The sequence below is a fragment of the Hyperolius riggenbachi genome, chromosome 3, assembly GCF_040937935.1.
Source record: "Hyperolius riggenbachi isolate aHypRig1 chromosome 3, aHypRig1.pri, whole genome shotgun sequence".
In the NCBI taxonomy this organism is placed as follows: domain Eukaryota; kingdom Metazoa; phylum Chordata; class Amphibia; order Anura; family Hyperoliidae; genus Hyperolius; species Hyperolius riggenbachi.
Genome location: NC_090648.1, coordinates 147,783,902 through 147,798,916, shown reverse-complemented (window position 1 = coordinate 147,798,916; position 15,015 = coordinate 147,783,902). Strand labels below are relative to the sequence as shown.

The 15,015-nt window shown below is 42.3% G+C and overlaps 1 protein-coding gene across 7 annotated transcripts in view; it reads left to right on the top strand.

Annotated features, from left to right (window-relative positions):
• LRRK1 (leucine rich repeat kinase 1) overlaps positions 1-15,015 on the top strand; it is a 158,567-nt gene that overhangs the window by 113,811 nt on the left and 29,741 nt on the right. For all 7 annotated transcript variants that reach the window (XM_068275094.1, XM_068275093.1, XM_068275091.1 and 4 more), the window contains 5 exons: positions 811-970; positions 8,654-8,930; positions 11,033-11,204; positions 11,854-12,017; positions 13,146-13,285. In XM_068275094.1, the coding sequence (XP_068131195.1) occupies positions 811-970; positions 8,654-8,930; positions 11,033-11,204; positions 11,854-12,017; positions 13,146-13,285 (913 nt within the window). The remainder of the gene's footprint in view (positions 1-810; positions 971-8,653; positions 8,931-11,032; positions 11,205-11,853; positions 12,018-13,145; positions 13,286-15,015) is intronic.

Below are 15,015 nucleotides of genomic sequence, written 5' to 3'. Positions count from 1 at the left end.
TAAGTTTCTGAACTCTAAGTTGGTGTGTGACTACATGATTTTTTATTTGCTGTGATTATATCATTCCAGCTCTTTACAGAATACATAGAACAAGTCAAACATGTCACTATTACTTATAATAACACTATGGAAATCCCTACCTCCACCCATTAGGGCAGCCCCCTCCTTCATCATCTTCAAGAAGGCCTTCAAAACTCACCTTTTCACTTTGGCCTACTACCCCTCACAAGTGCTCTAAACCCGCAGCTGAACTCTGGTCCACTACCTCTCGTGTCCCTACCTCTCCCTCTAGATTGTAAGCCTTTGGGCAGGGTCCTCCTCCTTTTGTGTCCTACCTGATCATGCACCTCCATTACTGTGAACCCATGCTTTGTAACCTAACTTGCCTAATCTCCATGCTGCCATCCAGTGACTAAGCATTACCTTGTACTCATACTGTGCTGTGTGATCTGGTCTTCTTGTATTCCTGTATTGTCATATTGCTGTATGGCACCCCTAAATATTGTCTGTAACCTAAACTAATGTCCAGCGCTGCGTAATATGTTGGCGCTTTATAAATACAATAAATAAATAAAATAAATAAGGGTGACCGTCTTATATTTTCAGCTTTGTGTAGGCTCAGTTTTGGGAAGCCGTTAATGAGCATGTTTTTGGGTTGTGGGAGGAAATAAAAGCACTTAAATGATTACTACAAAATATAAGAACAACATGCAGACTCAGATACCAGGAAAGTAGTTGTAGCAGTAATCGCTTCCTGCAATGACTTATCTAAGATGTAGCAAACTATGTAAAATGTTCACCTTTACACAGATCCCTAGAAGCTACCTCAATCTTCAGGAAGCAGTACTCAAAGAGCAGCAGAGCCGGGCACAGGTGGATGAGGTCCAGTACTTGACTGATGAGCAAATTGAGCAAATCATTGAACAAAGTCCAGGAAATGATATTCAAGATTACGAGGACATGCAAGCTGGTATGATAAATAATAATAGCAAAGTATACTTTGACTATCATTAAAACCTTCATTCAGCTTCCCTGGTTTGTTATTGTTCGTAAAGGTGAATAGGAGACTGTCAATACGCAAAAAAATTACAAATTTTATACAGTTCCAGTACCAAATTTTATACTGTTCCAGTCATGTGACCCAGAGTTCCCTCCAGCAAGAGTAAAGCTGGCAGGCAGAGTTAGTGTCCCCTGCTACAGAGCAACTCTCACTATCCAGTCCCCCCCCCCCCCTTTTTTTTTTTTGCCTAAAGGTTAAACTTTTACCTTTATAGCCAGGAGTGCAACTCAGAGGGTTCTGAGTTTGAGACTGAGCTGTTGATGAAGTGGTGGCCGCAGAGTTAATTTTTCATCAGCAGAATGAGTTGAGAGATGTCACATGACCTATACTCGCGGAGGGAGACTGGCTGCTGCTCTCTCCCAGTTATTTTATTCTTCTGATTATTTTATCTGTGGGTGATAATGGGAGGAGTGGGAACTGCTGTCTAATAGCAACAGGAAATGTGCTACAGTACATTTTTTTTTTATTTCAGAAAGATATCTAATGCTATTAAACACAAATGTACTATTATATGCATTTTTAAAAAGGCAAGCCTGAACTAGGACTTTTATTAAAAGTATAACATGAACAGTTATTACATTAATACAGTTATTATTATTATTATTAACTGTATTATAATAATGTTATTAATTGTAGCAACTAGAGGAAGACCTAGAATACCCCACACATAGGATCTACACTATGGGCTTGATTCACAAAGCGGTGCAAAGTGTTTGCACGCTGGTGAAAAGGCCCTTATCACGCCTAAACTCACTTTAGGCATGATAAGAAGAAACTCGCGCGAAGTTACCGCGCGTAAGTGCGCGCGCAGCACCCGACGCCTTGCGCGAAGCTCCCATTAAGCCCTATGGGACTTTGCGCGCGCTCTCATACGCGTACGCGCGGTAACTTCGCGCGAAGAGCAGGAAAAAGCGGTGATAACTCAGTGGTGAAAAGGTCATCACGCCTAAAGTCTTTTAGGCGTGATAACTGGGTTATCACCGCTTTGTGAATCGAGGCCTATATGTTTTTCAGTGTAGGGTCGGAATACATATAAAGCCTTTAAGAACCAGAATAAAAATGGTGGATGGTGGAAAATGGTGGAAAAAACATGCTAGTAATAAAGTAATACTGAAAACACACAGAGGCAAATTATTCTTCTATCATAAAACAGTTTGAAACTGTAAATCTCAACCTTATGGCCGGAAGGCTGTAAAGTTTTGACAATTAAAATCCACATGGATTATTTAAATTATATATAAGATCTCAGTTTATATAATAGATACTACTTAAACCATGGCAATGCAGTTTTTTCAATTAATATTAACTCCTACACAGGTACCAAACTACATGTAAAACCTTTAGGAACCAGAATAACATAATGGAGCCAGAAAACAAATTTGTAATGTGTAAAAAAAAAAAAAAAAAAGCCTAAAGCCTTTTAACCACTTCCCGACCGCCTGACGCACAGGGGCGGCCGGGAAGTGGAGCCCTTAAGGACCGGCTCACCCACAGAGGCGGCGGTCCAATTAAGGGCATGGGCGGAGCGATCGCGTCATCCGTGACGCGAACCTCCGCCGGCGCCTGTCACCGCTCGCCCGCCGCAACATCCCGCCGACTATACGGAAGCGCCGGCGGGATGTTAACCCTGCGATCGCCGCATACAAAGTGTATAATACACTTTGTAATGTTTACAAAGTGTTTCATACAGGCTGCCTCCTGCCCTGGTGGTCCCAGTGTCCGAGGGACCACCAGGGCAGGCTGCAGCCACCCTAGTCTGCACCCAAGCACACTGATTTCTCCCTCCCCTGCCCCAGATCGCCCACAGCACCCCTCAGACCCCCCCCTGCCCACCCCCCAGACCCCTGTTTGCACCCAATCACCCCCCTAATCACCCATCAATCACTCCCCGTCACTATCTGTCAACGCTATTTTTTTTTATCTCCCCCCTGCCCACTGCCCCCTCCTGATCACCCCCCCCCCCCCCCTCAGATTCTCCCCAGACCCCCCCCCCCCCTGTGTACTGTATGCATCTATCCCCCCTGATCACCTGTCAATCACCCATCAATCACCCCCTGTCACTGCCACCCATCAATCAGCCCCTAACCTGCCCCTTGCGGGCAATCTGATCACCCACCCACACCAATAGATCGCCCGCAGATCCGACATCAGATCACCACCCAAACGCAGTGTTTACATCTATTCTCTCCTCTAAACACCCACTAATTACCCATCAATCACCCCCTATCACCACCTGTCACTGTTACCCATCAGATCAGACCCTAATCTGCCCCTTGCGGGCACCCAATCACCCGCCTACACGTTCAGATTGCCCTCAGACCCCCCCCTTATCAATTCGCCAGGGCATTATTTACATCTGTCCTTCCCTGTAATAACCCACTGATCACCTGTCAATCACCCATCAATCACCCCCTGTCACTGCCACCCATCAATCACCCCCTGTCACTGCCACCCATCAATCAGCCCCTAACCTGCCCCTTGCGGGCAATCTGACCACCCACCCACACCAATAGATCGCCCGCAGATCCGACATCAGATCACCACCCAAGCGCAGTGTTTACATCTATTGTCTCCTCTAAACACCCACTACTTACCCACTAATTACCCATCAATCACCCCCTATCACCGCCTGTCACTGTTACCCATCAGATCAGACGCTAATCTGCCCCTTGCGGGCACCCAATCACCCGCCTACACGCTCAGATTGCCCTCAGACCCCCCTTATCAATTCGCCAGTGCATTAGTTACATCTGTTCTTCCCTGTAATAACCCACTGATCACCTGTCAATCACCCCCTGTCACTGCCACCCATCAATCACCCCCTGTCACTGCCACCCATCAATCAGCCCCTAACCTGCCCCTTGCGGGCAATCTGATCACCCACACACACCAATAGATCGCCCGCAGATCCGATATCAGATCACCACCCAAGCGCAGTGTTTACATCTATTGTCTCCTCTAAACACCCACTAATTACCCATCAATCACCCCCTATCACCACCTGTCACTGTTACCCATCAGATCAGACGCTAATCTGCCCCTTGCGGGCACCCAATCAACCGCCTACACGCTCAGATTGCCCTCAGACCCCCCTTATCAATTCGCCAGTGCATTAGTTACATCTGTTCTTCTCTGTAATAACCCACTGATCACCTGTCAATCACCCATTAATCACCCCCTGTCACTGCCACCCATCAATCACCCCCTGGCACTGCCACCCATCAATCACCCCCTGTCACTGCCACTCATCAATCAGCCTGCCCCTTGCGGGCAATCTGATCACCCACCCACACCAATAGTTCGCCCGCAGATCCGACGTCAGATCACCTCCCAAGGGCAGTGTTTATATCTGTTCTCTACCCTAAACACCCACTAATTACCCATCAATCACCCCCTGTCACTGCTACATATCAGATTAGACCCCTATCTGCCCCTAGGGCACTCAATCACCCCCCCCCCCCCCCACATCCTCAGAATGCCCTCAGACCCCAGCCCTGATCACCTCGCCAGTGCATTGCTTGCATCTATTCCCCCCTCTAATCACACCTTGAGACACCCATCAATCACCTCCTGTCACCCCCTAGCACACCTACCCATCAGATCAGGCCCTAATTTTCCCCGTGTGGGCTGCTGATCACTCGGCCAAACCCTCAGATCCCCCTCAGACCCCCTTCCGATCACCTCCCCAGTGCATTGATTGCATCTATTTTCCCCTCTAACCACCCCCTGAGACACCCATCAATCACCTCCTGTCACCCCCCTAGCACTCCTATCCATCAGATCAGGCCCAATACAACCTGTCATCTAAAAGGCCACCCTGCATATGACCGGTTCCACAAAATTCGCCCCCTCATAGACCACCTGTCATCAAAATTTGCAGATGCTTATACCCCTGAACAGTCATTTTGAGACATTTGGTTTCCAGACTACTCACGGTTTTGGGCCCGTAAAATGCCAGGGCGGTATAGGAACCCCAGAAACGGACCCCATTTTAGAAAAAAGACACCCCAATGTATTCTGTTAGGTGTATGACGAGTTCATAGAAGATTTTATTTTTTGTAAAAAGTTAGCGGAAATTGTTTTTTTTTTTTTTCACAAAGTGTAATTTTTCACTAACTTGTGACAAAAAATAAAATCTTCTATGAACTCGCCATACACCTAACGGAATACCTTGGGATGTCTTCTTTCTAAAATGGGGTCACTTGTGGGTTTCCTATACTGCCCTGGCATTTTAGGGGCCCTAAACCGTGAGGAGTAGTCTAGAAAACAAATGCCTCAAAATGACCTGTGATTAGGACGTTAGGCCCCTTAGCGCCCCTAGGCTGCAAAAAAGTGTCACACGTGGTATCGCCGTACTCAGGAGAAGTAGTATAATGTGTTTTGGGGTGTATTTTTACACATACCCATGCTGGGTGGGAGAAATCTCTCTGTAAATGGACAATTGTGTGTAAAAAAAATCAAACAATTGTCATTTACAGAGGTATTTCTCCCACCCAGCATGGGTATGTGTAAAAATACACCCCAAAACACATTATACTACATCTCCCGAGTACGGCGATACCACATGATTGGCATAAAACTTCAATGAACTCACCATACTCCTAACGGAATACCTTGGGGTGTCTTCTTTCTAAAATGGGGTCATTAGTGGGGTTCCTATACTGCCCTGGCATTTTAGGGGCCCTAAACCATGAGGAGTAGTCTTGAAACAAAAATGACCTGTGAAATCCTAAAGGTACTCATTGGACTTTGGGCCCCTTAGCGCAGTTAGGCTGCAAAAAAGTGCCAATCATGTGGTATCGCCGTACTCAGGAGATGTAGTATAATGTGTTTTGGGGTGTATTTTTACACATACCCATGCTGGGTGGGAGAAATACCTCTGTAAATGACAATTTTTTGATTTTTTTTACACACAATTGTCCATTTACAGAGTTATTTCTCCCACCCAGCATGGGTATGTGTAAAAATACACCCCAAAACACATTGTACTACTTCTCCCGAGTACGGCGATACCACATGTGTGGCACTTTTTTGCACCCTAACTGCGCTAAGGGGCCCAAAGTCCAATGAGTACCTTTAGGATTTCACAGGTCATTTTGAGAAATTTTGTTTCAAGACTACTCCTAAGGTTTAGGGCCCCTAAAATGCCAGGACAGTATAGGAACCCCACAAATGACTCCATTTTAGAAAGAAGACACCCCAAGGTATTCTGTTAGTAGTACGGTGAGTTCATAGAAGATTTTATTTTTTGTCACAAGTTAGCGGAAATTGATTTTTATTGGTTTTTTTCACAGTGTCATTTTCCGCGAACTTGTGACAAAAAATAAAATCTTCTATGAACTCACCGTACTACTAACGGAATACCTTGGGGTGTCTTCTTTCTAAAATGGGGTCATTTGTGGGGTTCCTATACTGTCCTGGCATTTTAGGGGCCCTAAACCGTGAGGAGTAGTCTTGAAACGAAATTTCTCAAAATGACCTGTGAAATCCTAAAGGTACTCATTGGACTTTGGGCCCCTTAGCGCAGTTAGGGTGCAAAAAAGTGCCACACATGTGGTATCGCCGTACTCAGGAGAAGTAGTATAATGTGTTTTGGGGTGTATTTTTACACATACCCATGCTGAGTGGGAGAAAGATCTCTGTAAATGGACAATTGTGTGTAAAAAAATTAAAAAATTGTCATTTACAGAGATATTTCTCCCACCCAGCATGGGTATGTGTAAAAATACACCCCAAAACACATTATACTACTTCTCCTGAGTACGGCAATACCACATGTGTGGCACTTTTTTGCAGCCTAACTGCGCTAAGGGGTCCAAAGTCCAATGAGCACCTTTAGGCTTTACATGGGTGCTTACAAATTAGCACCCCCCAAAATGCGAAGACAGTAAACACACCCCACAAATGACCCCATTTTGGAAAGTAGACACTTCAAGGTATTCAGAGAGGGGCATGGTAAGTCCGTGGCAGATTTCATTTTTTTTTTGTCGCAAGTTAGAAGAAATGGAAACTTTTTTTTTTGTCACAAGGTGTCATTTTCCGCTTACTTGTGACAAAAAATAATATCTTCTATGAACTCACTATGCCTCTCAGTGAATACTTTGGGATGTCTTCTTTCCAAAATGGGGTCATTTGGGGGGTATTTATACTATCCTGGAATTCTAGCCCCTCATGAAACATGACAGGGGGTCAGAAAAGTCATAGATGCTTGAAAATGGGAAAATTCACTTTTTGCACCATAGTTTGTAAACGCTATAACTTTTACCCAAACCAATAAATATACACTGAATGGGTTTTTTTTTTAATCAAAAACATGTTTGTCCACATTTTTCGCGCTGCATGTATACAGAAATTTTACTTTATTTGAAAAATGTCAGCACAGAAAGTTAAAAAAAAAAAATTTTTTTGATGAATATAATAAAAAATAAAAATCGCAGGAGCAATCAAATAGCACCAAAAGAAAGCTTTATTAGTGACAAGAAAAGGAGCCAAAATTCATTTAGGTGGTAGGTTGTATGAGCGAGCAATAAACCGTGAAAGCTGCAGTGGTCTGAATGTAAAAAAAGTGGCCGGTCCTTAAGGAGTAGAAAGCCCTAGGTCCTCAAGTGCTTAAGGTTAAGATAGAGAATCCACTCAATATTTCCACCTCTCTCAAATTTCAATTCAGATTGCTTTAGGGCCCATTTCCACTATCGCGAATTTGCATGCAAAGCAATACAAGTGAATGGGACTGTTTCCACTTGTCAGGATTCCTTTGCGGTTTTCTGTGCAGAAAAAATTCGCATGGCAGAGCCATCAGAATTCGCATGCCGCATACCGCTATGCGAATCGCATACATTGTATTTAATAGGAAATTCGCATGCGGTTTGGGTATGCGAAGTTTCATGCGAAGTTTCATGCGAATTCGCAAAGAAACAATGGAAAACCACACCAGCACTGCCATGGTTAAATTCGCATACATCGTCATCCATGCGAATAAAACCAGAAAGTTTCCTGTAAGCATATTTCGTTATCGTTGGCTTAGATGTGCCTTTGCCATGTGCACTAGTGTGTTCTCTGCTTCCTCCATGGGTAACTCTAGATACATTATATGCTGCTTCAGTACTGATTAGTGCTGATTATGAAGATATCAGCATGATTACTCCAATGGTTACCTGTTTTGAGAGGAATTTGCAGAGGATAATATGCAGAGGATGGCACAGAGCACAGACTGAGACATTAGTTGCACTGTAGGGAAGCATATTTCAATCAAACAGAATAGAAATCTTTATACATCTCTCTTTTTTGAGTGGTGATAAAAACTTTATTAGAACAAATTCACTGATATACATCAAGACATTTGGTCATTTAAAGGAGACATTTGTTAATCTAGACATAAACACTAGTGTATATTTGGGGAGGTTTGTACTAAACCAGTTGATTGCCTATGACAAACCTTCATTTAAAACTTGTACTTGTTGATCCTCTTTTAGCTGCAGGTGAAAAACAGTTGTTACATTTCAGCTGCTTATCGTTGTTTAGTATTGTTTTTTGCAAATATATTCTTGCAGCTTTCCTTTTAACTAACAAGATATTTTTGTTCTTTCCCTAAAGCAATTGGATTTCTCATAGAGACTGGTACATTGCTGCACTTCCCAGACACCAGTCATGGACTGCGTAACCTTTATTTCCTGGATCCAGTCTGGTTGTCAGAGTGTCTGGAGAGAATTATTAACATTAAGAGCTCCAAATCTGTGGTCAGGAATGGAGTTATCAAGGCAGAGGACCTCCGCATGCTGCTGGTCGGCACGGGTTTCACTAAACAAACTGAGGAGCAGTACTTTCAGTTCTTGGCAAAGTTTGAGATTGCACTTCCTGTGGCCAATAACAGGTAAAAAGCAATATTTTTTGCAGGTCTTTCTTCATTAATTCCACCTTCATTTCTTTTAAATCTATTTTATTAATTGGCCAAGCTTTGCTGATTGTCATGGAGAGATCTTCAGCAGTCACATGAGGGTGGTAGCAATATATTGTGCATTTAAAATATTCAACGAAAGGTGTAATTTTGTGTCTAAAGAGGCTTACTGCATTTACTGCAACGTGCTGTTGGAAACAGGATGGTACCATGTGTGGGGGAGGTAGCAGTGTTTCATTGCACTGTGATACCAACACATGGACAAAACGTATTTGGATATTTTAGCTGCATACATGCTCCTTTACATTATTTATATCAGCAGAATATTAGACTGTGCTTTACAGAGTACAAGAACTATTTGGAACTGTAGGGGCAGTCATTTGTCCCACCCCACAGTGGTGATACCTAGATTTTACCACAGATTCACTCTTCTTTATTACCAGCGTGCACACTATCTCTTGGTCCTGTAATTTCCATCTGCAAATCTCCTCTTACAATCCCCACCACCAAGTTCATAGTCTCATAACCCCTCACCCCGACCGACTACTGCAACCTTCTGTTGCACTCCTTTCCAATAACAAGGCTCTTACCTTTGCAACCTGTCATGAATGTCACAGCTAGACTTGTTTGCCCTTCTCAATACTCCAAATCGCTTCCTCTGTAAATCTCTGCACTGGTTAATATTTCACATTAGAATTTAATACTAACTACCCTGCTTTGCCTTTTAAGCACTTCATAGTTTGCATACTACCTTCTATACTGACTACACCAAAGAAAATGCTGCTAACCATCATCTTCACTTTTCCCTAGCTTTTTCTAGCTCTTAGTATGGCTACAAAACTTTTTTGAGTTGCTCCCACTCTCTGGGACTCCCTTCTTCCTTTTTGTTAGTCTTGCTTCTGCCTTTAAAGGGACTCCGAGCAGTGCAGAAACTATGGAAAGATGCATATCATTTTAAAGCTCTCTTTCTCCTCTTTCCAATGATATATAAACCGCTGCCCTACGCCTTTTAGTTTTCGCTATTTTCGCGATTGAAATTGCTGTGGCCGTGATTTCAATCGCGAAAATAAAGAAAACTAAAAGGCGTAGAGTGACGATTTAGGTGTCGCCAGAAAGAGGATAAAGAGAGCTTTAAAATGATATCCATCTTTCCATAGTTACTTGTATTACACAGGACGACACTTTCCCCAGTGTCAGCAGCTCCATTCAGCAGAGTCGGCCTGTGTAATACAATGTAACTATGGAAAGATGGATATCATTTTAAAGCTCTCTTTATCCTCTTTCTGGCGACACCTAAATCGTTGCCCTACGCCTTTTAGTTTTCTTTATTTTCGCGATTGAAATCGCGGCCGCGGCAATTTCAATCGCGAAAATAGCGAAAACTAAAAGGCGTAGGGCAGCGGTTTATATATCATTGTAAAGAGGAGAAAGAGAACTTTAAAATGATATGCATCTTTCCATAGTTTCTGCACTGCTCGGAGTCCCTTTAATATATTCAAATACGTTCTCACAGCCTACCTCTTCAAACTTGCAATGCCAACATCATTTGTTTATCAACCATTTATTGCTTATTATTCACAGTGCCAGTTCTCCTACCTAGTGTAATCTGTATTTCCCTGCCATTTGAGCATGCTATTAGTAGTTGCACTGTTGGGTGTATGTGAATGATGTGTTAAAAAAAATGAAATCTTTGTAAAATGTTACGTGACGTAGTGTGGTAAATTATATTGACCATGCACAGCAATTTCACTGCTATTTACACAAGTAATGTAGCATGCATTGCATTATATAGGTAATGTGTACATTACCATTATCTCACTCATTACCCTACTTGCATAAAGTGCATTACAGAAGCAATGTGTGCATTACATACAAGAGTTGCGCTATGTGCACAGTACACACATACCAGTAGATTAACCTGTGTTTTGCAGTTTACCGGTGTTATGTGAATCAAACTCATTGTGCTCATCCCTGTTTGAGGCATATTTTGTATATAACAGAGGTTGGCAGATTCACTTGCTCTATGCAGAAACAAAAACATCATGTTGAATGTAATATTTTTGCATTGTTCCTTGTAGTTACCTCTTACCTCACCTTTTACCTGCCAAGCCGGGCCTTGATATCCACTACTTACGGCAGTCTACCGGCAACACTGTCCAGAGGATGTTTAAGATGAGCTTTGTACCTGTGGGGTTCTGGCAGAGATTTATAGCACGTATGCTGATCAGCTTGTCTGAGATGGATCTTCAGGTGAGAACAGGGATTTGGGGGACTGTTGCTTTTGACAGTAACTAGTTTTTCTAGCATGGCTATAGACCACTGCAGAAAGTGTGCACAGCATGAAACGGTTGTCAGATATAGTATAGGAACAACACATATGGCTGTAGCTGACTAAGCTTGTATATGGTCTGTTTATCCCAGGGTTGTTGCAGTGTTTTACCACAATAAAATAGCAGTGCAGGTCCATATAGGTTGGTGCACACTTATGTAGTTTTCTTTTCATGGTTGCATTTTGAGAATAGAAAGATGACCTTGACAAACTTTTCGTACCCAGCTCCTAGAGAAGTGTATACTCTGATGTTAGGTACACACCATGCAATTTCCCATCAGTTGGACGGGTTGAACCAATAAGTATCGACATGTCAGATCTGCTCCCGATAAATAACGAGATTGATTTTTTGCAGTAGTGATCTGAAAATCAATCCCGTTGTTGACCGGGAGCAAATCGTTCATGTTGGAAATTATTGGTTAGACCTGTTGATCTGATGGGAAATTGCATGGTGTGTATCTAGCATGATTTTCTGCTCAGACTGTTCTATCTTTTGTAATGAAAGTATTGCTATAAAAAATTGTAAAAAAAAAAACAGCTAAACAGATCACTGCCCCTTCTCTTTATCAGCTGTTTGAGAACAAGAAAAACGCTAAACCACGGAACAGGAAGTCCGCAGTGTACAGCTTCACAGGGAATCAGCGCAACCGCTGTAGCACCTTCCGGGTCAAAAGGAACCAGACGATTTACTGGCAAGAGGGGTTACTGGTTACTTTTGAAGGTGGCTACCTGAGGTAAGTGATAAACAGCTTTAAATGACAGCTGGCCTTTACTGCGTTATATTATATAAATAGATAAAATGATTTGCTTGTTCACTCCCTGAGCCAATGCATCATGGGCATTCCTTCTAGTTCCTGCAGAAATTAATAATTATAAAAAATAATATTTTTTTTTGTGTGTTAATGGCTTAGGGATGGTATGTGAGATGCAAATGATGCATTGTCCAGCTTGATGCAGATTTTATTGGTATTTTTTCCTTATGTTCTTCAGCTGCACAATTCCTTGCCCTTTTTATCCATATTCAGTTCTGTGCACAAGGGATGGGCAGGAGCTTGTGTTGCTGCTCACTATGGTAGCACAACCTACTGTACATGTAGTTCACAGGAAGTGGAGATTAAGATCCCGCTTTCTCAACAAGAAAGCAACCAGTGCATTTGCCCTGTATCTGTATGGAAAGGTTCACATGGTACAGGTAAGCACAGCTGAAAAAAAATGATTTCAAAGTTTAAAGTGCAGTGCCGAATGTAATCATTTAATAAAAGCACCCGATGAAGATTTCTGTGTGGCATGCTGGAAAGGACTCCGTAACCCTCCGGAGTCCTAAGAGAAAGAAGAATAAGATCCAGCAGTGCCATGTAGATGTAAAAATGCTCTTTAATTTAAACAGATATGAGAGGAAAAGCCATCAGCGACAGACAATGTTTCGGAGTTGCACCTCCTTTTTTAAGCCAGCAGCACAGCTTGACAAGAGGTGTAACTCTGAAACCGTGTCTGTCACTGGTGGCTTCTCCTTTCATGTCTGCTTAAATAAATGAGTATTTCTACATCTATGTGGTGCAGCCAGATCTTCTGCTATGTATATTTATAATTTAACCCTAATATGTAACAACATATGATTCCACAATTTGTCAACCTCTTTTGGGCTTTAATTGGACTTTAAAATGTAGTAATAGGCATTTAGCACTTAGCAGAAATAAAGGTTTATGTGAGGTGTGTTGAATTTAGTGATTTAACATTAGGATGTGCTGATACATGACAGTTATGAAACTTCGGTTGCAAAATTAGCCATACGTAAAACGAATGGACTGATTGGCTCATGAAGCTCTGGTGTGATGGGTGCCTTGTGTGTCTGATCTTTGCAGTGTGGAATCTTCAGATGTGAACTGGAAGAAGAAGAAAAGTGGTGGCATCAAAATTATTTGTCAGTCTGAAGTGAGAGATTTTTCTGCTATGGCATTTATCACTGATCACGTGAACTCCCTGATTGATCAGTGGTTTCCAGGTAACAAATACTGAAACATAGAGGTCTCTCTTTGCAGTGATGGTTACCAACATTGGTTTTTTTTTGTTCTTTTGTTGTTTACTTATTGCAGAAATTGTGCTATTATGAATCGGAATCACTCATCACTCTTCCCAGAAGAGTACATCATTTCTTAGTCATTATCACAAACTATTCTGTAAGCCCCAGTTTAGGCACACATTGTATATGCATTTGATAAAGCATAATTTGAAGTTAATGATGCACAAAACAAAGTGGAAGGTGGGAAAGTACCTGCTACTCCAATACATACTGTAGATCCCCCATCTGTTCCTCAATACGTAGAAAAGGTGACCCCAATCTAGGAGAAACCAATTCACAAAGACCTGTTTGGTAAACATTTCATGTGAGGTAAATTAGCATCTTACAGTATTTGTATTTACTACACAATTATATTGTGGATTTGTGTTTTGCAACAAATGTGAAGTTAGGAAAAATGTTTTCATTAATTTTCTTTCCAGAATAGGTTAGTTAGCTTTTCTCTACCCTCTTTTTCCCCTTTTTTATTATTATTATTATTATTATTATTATTATTATTATTATTATTATTATTATTATTATTATATCTTTTATTTATATAGCTCCAACATCTTCCATAGCACTGTACATAGTACAAAACAAATCGTGGGGAACATAGATGCATGAGAGGTTCGAAACTCTGTCAGTAATTTTAGTTTTCCATGCACTAACAGCCTTTGTGAATTGACATTTGACAAAATGTTCTGCAAAATCAGTTATTTTCGGCTTGACCGTATGCGGTAATACTGAATTGCGGTGCCTGATATTTGGAACATCAGTAATTGTATCCTGGGTATTGGCAATGTGTAATTCTGCCAACATCCATTTTTTAACCCCACACCAATCACTCTCTCTAGTGCAGAGGTCAGGAACCTTTTTGGCTGAGAGAGCCATAAACGCCACATATTTTAAAATGTAATTCTGTCTGAGCCATACAATAGGTTTCAAACTGGGGCAGTGCGCATGCGCAGCAGAGGGCCATGTTGCCATGGTGATGTGTATACAGTTGATCCAGTGGGCAGCGGAAGTGTCAGACACGTCTTCAGCTTCTCTTGGGTTCCAGCAACATCAGAAATGTCCCTGACAGTCAGACAGGAAAAATACCAACTAACAGCTTGTACAATTAGCTAATTGACTTGGGGGTTGATTCACTTTTTAGGACAAGATCCCCACACTTTAATTGGCCCAATAGGCTGCCTGTCTCTTGACAGGCAGCCTATTGGGCCAAAGTGCAGGGATCTCGTCCTACAAAGTCACTGGGCCTGACAGGATCCAGGGTGAGACAAATGGAGCGGCCATTAGTTTTGGAGTAGCGTGAGTAAGTCAGTAGTGCATGCTACAGCAGTAGGATGCCTAATTTGAAATTTTCTTTTGCACTGCCACACAAAGCTGCGCTGCTTGAGCAGTGTAGCTTAGTGAATCAACCCCTACTGATTTGTATGTGAGCCAGATGCAGCCATCAAAAGAGCCACATATGGCTCCCGAGCCGTAGGTTCCCTACCCCTGCTCTAGTGTATGCAAAACTAAGCCTCTCCTCATCGGCCTTACCTAACTTTATCATAAATCCCTACTTTGCCATTAGCGTAACCTCCCCCACATGCCTAATTTTTACCCTTCCCTGACTGATGCCTCACCCTAACCAACCCCATTCCCTTTTCCTAGCCTCAGTCTTAAAA